The sequence below is a fragment of the Peromyscus californicus genome, unplaced genomic scaffold (assembly GCF_007827085.1).
Source record: "Peromyscus californicus insignis strain IS unplaced genomic scaffold, ASM782708v3 Scaffold_5__1_contigs__length_169319896, whole genome shotgun sequence".
Lineage (NCBI taxonomy): Eukaryota > Metazoa > Chordata > Mammalia > Rodentia > Cricetidae > Peromyscus > Peromyscus californicus.
In genome coordinates, this window is record NW_026294573.1 from 103496272 (window position 1) to 103504327 (window position 8056).

The 8056-nt window shown below is 41.1% G+C and overlaps 1 protein-coding gene across 9 annotated transcripts in view; it reads left to right on the forward strand.

Annotated features, from left to right (window-relative positions):
• The window catches only part of Rnf38 (ring finger protein 38), a 125531-nt gene extending 121493 nt beyond the window's left edge, over positions 1 to 4038 (forward strand). For all 9 annotated transcript variants that reach the window (XM_052716215.1, XM_052716216.1, XM_052716222.1 and 6 more), the window contains one exon: positions 645 to 4038. In XM_052716215.1, the coding sequence (XP_052572175.1) occupies positions 645 to 707 (63 nt within the window). In that variant the 3' untranslated portion in view covers positions 708 to 4038. The remainder of the gene's footprint in view (positions 1 to 644) is intronic.
• Positions 4039 to 8056: the final 4018 nt, after the last annotated feature.

Genomic DNA, 8056 nt, shown 5'->3' on the forward strand with positions numbered 1-8056 from the left:
AGACAAAGGTAGGCGGCTCTCCTTGAGTTAAGGTCGGCCTGATCTACATAATGAGTTCCAGGACAGCTAGAGCTACAAAACAGAGCCCCTGCCTTAAAAAAAAAAAGAGTGAGGGCTAGAGCCAGGCTCTTGGGATACCCCTATATACAGCCCTCACATCAAGAGGTGGAACAGGAGAATGAGAAGTTCAGTGTCAGAGTCCTGTTTCAGAACAAAGAAGTAGATGATCGTATATGACACCCTGGGTTCAATCCCCGGCTCCACCCACGGTGTTCTCCTAAAAAAAACCCACAAGGTTTTGATTTTAAGTTAGTTCCTAAGTTTTTCCAGACTGGTAAGAACAAGTCATGTTTATGAGTTTAACAGAGTCAACCTTGGAGATTTGTGTAGGTTGTCTTGCTTTGTTTTGGTTTTTTGTTGTTTTGTTTTAAAACAGAGTCTTGTGTAACTGAGGCTGGCTTGAAAATCTTGGTCCTCCTGCCTCTACCTATATCCATTGGGATAGCAGGCTTGCACCACCACCTGGTTTAGGATTTGCTTTTTTTTTTTAAAGGAACAGAATATAAAGACCATATGGGAGTAACAGTAGACCTGGGTCCTGGACTGTGAGACGTGACTCCAGAGAGCTTCCTCTTGTTTTTCAGGGAAACCGGACTTGCCCAATTTGCCGAGCTGATGCTTCAGAAGTGCATCGGGATTCCGAGTGACCAGCTGAGAGCACAGATTTAGTTTGGGTGTTCCTCATCACGTGTATATATGGACTATCCATTGAACTTCACCTGTGTGGCTTCCAGCCCTCCCTTTACCAAAAGGGTCAATGGACCTTTCTTTGCACTGTGTGACTTAATCAACTATAAAAACTTACAATTAGTCTTCACAATTATGGGATTGTTATACTAACTGTGTGATTGGAACTCCAAAGATCTTTTCTTTCGCTTAATTTCGTGTGTGCACTAACATTCCCTGGTTTTTGTGTGATCATTCCGAGTGTTGCTGCAAGATTACAGTGGACGTGATCTTTTAGCATGTGCTTTTATAAAAAGTGGTAGCTCCAGATGATATAGCAATCTACCTTATATAGAGCCTTCAGAAACTGTGAGTGGAAATGAGTGCAGCGTATGACTGTTGGTGATAAGTGAATCTGTGTGCGAGTGTGCAACTACATGTGTGGGGGCATGGTAGCTACTGTGTGTATGAGATCCTATATACCAGCATGTACCAAGAATGTGTGTGTAGTTTTAATTATGCTGCAATGTATAACCTGGTGTGTTATTTAAACAGCACTAGTACTGTACACTGGTTTTCCCCTTGTGTTTGCCGTTGCACACTGATTGCTAAGGGTGCATCAATTCTAAACATTGAATACTCCATCCCCTTCCCTCCCAATGAATGGAATGAAAAAAGCCTTCTTCCTTTGCTTCAGGCAGCTGTTCCCTTCTCTTCCTTTGTGATCCTAGGTGGGTCACTTAAGAAAAAAGTGTCAGATTCTCACTCCATGACCTGATTTTTATTATTTTCAATTTTGTTGTAAAAGAAACTTTTAAGTCTCCAGCTTGCTATTTCCAAAAAGAAGGTGCAATATCATACATCATCATTAGCAATATTAGCATTTCAGTCAGTGATCTGAGTGTTGATACTTCTTGTTTTTCCTTTACATTTCCAGTAGTGTCTTACAGAAAGGACCTGTGATTTTATTAATGTGTAGATTTGTAGTCTGTTCCAAAGATGTTTGAGTAATATATTTTCAAGAACACCACTGGTCCCATAAATCTTGCCTCTTTGACTTCTGCTAGAACAAAATCTGTTACCTAACTCAGCCTGGTTTCTGGTGTGTGTTCTTCGCTCAGGCCTCCATGGGCAACTAAATTGTTTTAGAGAACTATTTCTGTTGGTGTTAATTGAGTTTCCCACACTATGGTCCTGAAGTCTGTAGTTCTTCCCTCAGTAAACATTCTCATCAAAACCTTTGTTTCAGGATGGATCAAGTGCTGTAACAGCTCATTTCTTAGGCCTGGTTTGCTTTGATGTCTTACTGTTTTAATTTATGTTAGAATGAGAAAAGCTTAATATAACAGGTGCCCAGAATACTTGGAATGTAATTGAAGATTGGATTTTTGTATAAAAAATAATGCTGTCAAACAGGAATTGACCTTTATTTAATCTGAAATGATACATAGCTGTGTAAAACAAAACAGACTTGTTGAACATAAATCAGATTATTTGAAGTCATTTTTCAGCACTAATGGATTCCTTTCTCCTCCTCACAGTGTGCTCAGCCTTGTCTGCCTCTTTGTGAGTTATCAGCATCTGTTTGCAGCCACACATGCTGCAGCCTTTCGGTCACAATGTGACACTTTGCTGCCAACCTCACTCAACTCGCAATTGGCGCTGGGCCTATTTTTTACTCTGACAGGGAGAGTGTTCAACTACTTGTTACTGCCATGTTCCTTACCCTCCCTTGAAGTCTCTAAGCTCATCACAGCCTAGAGTTCAGGAAAGCCAGTTCACACAGAAGCACAATTTTGTCTTCTTCCAGACACTGTTGCCTCTATCTAGTCAGACAGATAGGATTTGACCTACTTTCTGTTTGCCTCTAGATTTGTGTTAGTGTGTCAGAAATACATTTAAACAGTGGCAAAATGCACACGTTACTTTTAAATCATTAGGATACCCCCTCCTGTTCCTAATGAATAAAAAAGTGTGTTAAAGACCAAAATTATTGGCATATAACAGTCAGCTCCAAATCACATACAGTTTAATCTTTATTTTTTAATTTAAAAAAATCATGTTTAAAATGGCAAAAGTCCATACTATACATACACTTTTATACAGCTGCAAAGACTCTATACCTGTACAGCTCTAACCTGACACTGCTCCACTCAGTATTTGTCTTATTGATGCACACAAGTGAAGCACTTTCCTGATTTATACAGAGATACTGACTACCAAGGCCCACTGTGCTAAAGACTGGAGAGCAGCCTTTCTTTTTCCAGCGATGCTCACCATAAAGGCCCTTCCCAGTAGATTTTTTTTTTTTTTTTTAAATAGAGGTAGTTGGCAGTTTAGGAGGCAGCAGGGTCTGACCTGATAAAATTCTCTTCACCAGTTATAACTGCTATCTCCTTGGGAATGTCTTCTCTTAGCACAGAGCTCTTAGAGGTGGTTCGGACTTTTGTTCACTGAATGGTTAGTGTATTTTAGGAGCACACCAAGTGTGCTCTCCAAGTAGCCGTCATCTTTGGGAGATGCACCAGGTGGCAGGTGGATGTTAATAGCCTTCATCCTCCTTCCTCCTGGAACAATATTGGCTTTACCATCCCAACTCAGCTGTGGGATTTTTTTTTTTTTTTTTTTTTTTTTTGGGTAAGTTTTAGATTTGGAGTTTGGGCTTTTTTGTTATTTTGGTTTGTGTGGGGTTTTGGGATTTTGCTTGAATCACCATATTTTGTATTTTTTTTTTAAACTCCAGCCTCCACAAAACAACCCAAGGCCTCCAAGTATCAAGATACCATACTAAGATTTTTCTGTCCTGAATTTTTTTTTTAGCAGAATCGAAATTGTGAAAGCATATTAGATTTTTATACACTCCCTGAACTGTAATTTGCTAAAATTCTTAAAATTGGGCCTCTTGTGATAATTTCAAGTGCAATCTGCCTGCCAGCTTCTGAGAATATTTTTCACAGTACCTCTGGGCCTTCTTTAGAAGTCTGTCCCCCATAGTGCATCTGGTTACCTCATGTTGCTGTTTAAGATTATGAAAGCTCACAGGGGTGTTTGTTGGAATCATTTGCTCAGTCATTTCCTCAAATCATATTCCATTGTATCAGTTAACATAGTTTTAAATGTATGTATTATAAATATCTGTAACCAAATCATTTGAAGGCTTGATAAATTTTTAACAAAGTTTGTACATTTTTTATGAAAGTTACTAGTAATGCTTTACTAAGTAGTGCAATGAATTTTTATTTTTAATCCCTGTGCCCAATTTTGGAGTTGAGAGGGTTGTTGGTAATAAATGTATGATGTACACTTAAAATATCTGTTGTGTTTCATGTTAGGTGTGTTTTTAGAAAGGGTGTTTGCAAAGGGGTGGAGGGGTGATGGGCTACAGCAGGGTAATAGAGCTGGGTTGAGGTGTTAACCACTAAGCTCACTCTTTCACAGTGTATTCTTTGGCATTGGTATAAACAACTTGAGTCACAAAATGAGTATGGTAACATTGGTACCTACTTGTTTCCTTAAAAGGCTAAGCAAACAGCAGAAAATGTAGCCACACATGGGCACATGCATACCTAACAAGCTACAGGGATAGGAGATAAATTAAGTATCTCTCCTCTCTGTGTTCTCTGTGCCCCTCTTCCCCAATGAACCATAAGACACAGGAAACAGCTCATGTAACTGGGAAAGCGAGTGTACATTAGGGACAGTTTACATCCAAGTAACTGTCAACAAGGGAAAAGGACCCTCTGTTTATTGTCATACGTGATTGTATAATAGGTCTCCTTTGACTCAAAATGTAAGAAATCTGTACCCTAGTTCTTGAGAGGTAACTGAGTAGTCTGGTATCCCACCAGCAAAAGCATTCAGAAATCCTGAGTTACAAGCCATTACCTGGAAAAGAGCTGTTCCTAAAAGCTATTGGATCCTCAGGACATATTTCCTTAATAGGAAGTAGACGTATTGGTGCTGATGCTGTAAGGGCTCTGTCCTTGCCTATTCATTCCCCCTTTGGACAAGTGTTTACAGTATTCTCCTAAGTTGGTGGGATCACAGGCATCATGTGCCAGCAAACATCACTGGCAGAAGCCCCTACTTACACTACAGAATAAGATTCTGATAATGTGGTTGGATCACAAGTGTCTTCTGGCAATACTGTCTGATAGAAGTGCAGTCCTGTAAGACAGTTTAGTGGCCTCATTTAAAAGCAGAAGAGTTGGTCAGGTAGAGTGCTTCCTTAGTCCTGGATTCAGTCCCCAACAGGAAGAAAAAAAAGTTATTCAACCCAGCCCATATCCTTTCAGTAAATAAGGAGGAGATCTTTTGTATTTTCTCAAATCCCATATAACACATCTAACTTGAAGTGGCCACACTTTAAATGGTCAGTAACTGCACATGGAAGTGGCTGTCATAATGGATGGCTCGGGTCCAGACCACTGTGCTGTATTATCTGGTTTCTAAGGAACTGCAAGTTAAAGGTGGGTAGTGTATGCCTGTAATCCTGACATGTGATACTTGAAGGTTTAAGGTCAGCCTGGGCTTTAGGGGACCCTCTTTAAATGGGCCTTACTCTCAACTCCTTTTGTGTGTATGTATGCAGAGGACGACTTTGGGTGTTGTTCAGGGTGTTCCTCTTGTTCTTTGAGACCGGGTCTCTCCCTGGTCTGGAACTTAGAAGTAGGCCAGTCTGGCTCTCCAGTGAGCCCCAGAGCCTCTGTAGTCTCTACCTCCTCAGCACTGGGATTACAAGTATGAGCCACCATCCCCAGCTCTGTTTTGTTTTGTTTTAATGTGGGTTCTTGTGCTTGCAAGGTAGATACTTAACTGACTGGCTGTCTCCCCTGACCCAACTTGCTTTTAACAGAATACATTTATTGTTAGACAGTTTCATACATGGAAACAATGTATACTGGTCATACCATTCCCAGTTTGCCCCTCCCCCTCCCCCAGGCACCTCCAATATATCTCCATTTCCCATTTTTTGTAACTGTGATGGCTATTCTTGGTTGTCATTTTGACTACATCTGGAATTAACAAACCCAGGCAGCTTTGTATACCTGTGTGGGATTTTCTTGATTAAATCATGTGAGTAGGAAAAAGCACTTTTAATCCCTATCTTTTGAGGTGGGAAGATAAACCTTTAATCTGGACCATGGCTTTTGTTGGCAGCCTCTATAAAGGACACAGAAGAAGGAAGCTTACTCTCTCTCTGGATGGCAAGTCCATTCCTTCACTGGATTAAAGCCTACTTCTGCAGGTTTGCAGTGCATACTGAAGACCAGCTGAGACGTCCAACCTCATGGACTGAACAACTACTGGATTCTTTGGCCTTCTGTTTTGGGTAGACAGCCATTGTTGGACTAGCTGGACCACAGCCTGTAAAGCCATTCTAATAAATCCCCTTTATATATATTTTCATTCTACAAGTTCTGTTCCTCTAGAGAACCCTGACTACTAACACATTGACTAATCATGGCTTGATTTTTTTTTTTTTTTTTTTTTTTTTTTTACAGGTAACCATAGCTGCAGTGTGTTCTGGCATGGCCTGTCCGGAAGACGCATGTCACAGCACTTCTGTTAAATTCTTCCCTCTTCTTTCACATGGTCCTGAGCCTTTGGGGAGAGAAGAGTGCAGATTCAAACTCCTAAATTTTATCATTCTTAAATTGTATATCATGCCTTAAACTATAGTCAAATTAAAAAGCACTTCACTTTGAATAGCTAATGTAGCTTGTTATGGTGTAAAGATTCACTTAAAAAGCAGGTTTAGTTGCTATAAACAATATGCTGCCCTGGTACAATTCAGGAACAAAGTTCTAGGCCTGGGGATATAGCTTGGATGTAAAGTACTTGACTAGCATAAGACCCTGGGTTCATTCCTAGCATCACAGACTGAAGGTGTTGGCACCTGTGGACAATCCCAGCAGTTCCCACTTGGGAGGCGAGAGGATTAGTTTGGGATAGCCGTGACTACATAGAGGACAGCTGTGTGCGATCCTGTGTCAAAACATCAGGGTTCCTAGTTTCCCAAGTCATGTTTAGAATCCCCAGATATTTAAATAAATACATAAGGGAAATAAATGGTGATCAGGGCTGGAGAGATGACTCCGCTCTTATAAGAGGTTGCTGCTGTTGTCAGGAGAACTGAGCTTGGTTCACTCATCCAGCAGCTCACAACTAGCTCTAGCTCCCAGGGCACCCAGTAGCCTCTTCTGTCCTCTGGCATCCACACTCTGTGCGCACACATAAAAATAAAATTGGTTTTTTTGTTTTTCATCTGAGCAGTCATAACATTGGGCATTTTGAAGAACCTGAGGGTTCTTCCAACCCACTTTCAGACGATGGAATGGGTTCTTACTAAGATTGCTCTACAGTGCGTGTGCTCCTGACCTCTTGCATGTGGTTTAGCACTTGGGTAGCATGTGCAATTCCCTGGGATGGACCACCAGTACCACCAAAATATAAAACTACATTAAGCCCTTGGTTCTTGGCCTACATGTGAAAACAAGGTCAGACAATGTGGTGGTTGGGCAGTAGTCTAGCTTCGTTCACAGTGGTCTACTTATAATCACCATTGTACGCAGAAGACACCCAACACGCTGCCTTCTGGCCTTTCTCCTTAGGAGTAAACATTGGCAATGTAGAAGCCTCCCCCTTCCCATTGCCCTATGTAGACCTTCTGTGTCTTGGTCATTTTTGTGCGTGGGAGATTGTACTTAGCAGGTAGAGATTCATGAATCCTGGATTTGATTCCAAGGAATAAACTGGGCATGTGGTGCACAGGGTAACCCTAATGCTAGGGAGATGAAGGCAGGAGGATCAGAAGTTTAAGGCCATCCTTAGCTATATATGGATTTTGAGACCAGTCTGGGGTACAATAGACCTTGTCTTGAGAGAAAAAAAAAATTATTATGAAACCTTCTAATATTACTGTATGTCTTCTAGTAAGTGTTCCAAGGTATAGAGAGCATTTCTGTTGTAAATGGAAATAGGACTCATACATTGTAGTTGTCTGCTGATTTGGGGTGGTAATATCAGATCGCTGCTACATCAGAAGAAACTGTCCTGCCAAAATCAGGCTAGCCTAACAAAGGAGAAATGTACTGTTATCTCTCAGCCTTAAAAAGCCCTAGTGTGGTCACTGGCAGGGAGAGAAATGGATTGGCTATGCTAGTTTCAGAAGCCCAGGAGGAAATGGGTTTCCAGGTCCCAACTACCAAATTTTACTTGGAGAAGACAAGCCAGGAAGGGGAAAAGATCACTTGAGCCTAGGCCTTCTGAGGCAGTCTGGGCAGTATAGCAAGATACCCCCATCTCAAAAGAATTAAGAAGCATTGAG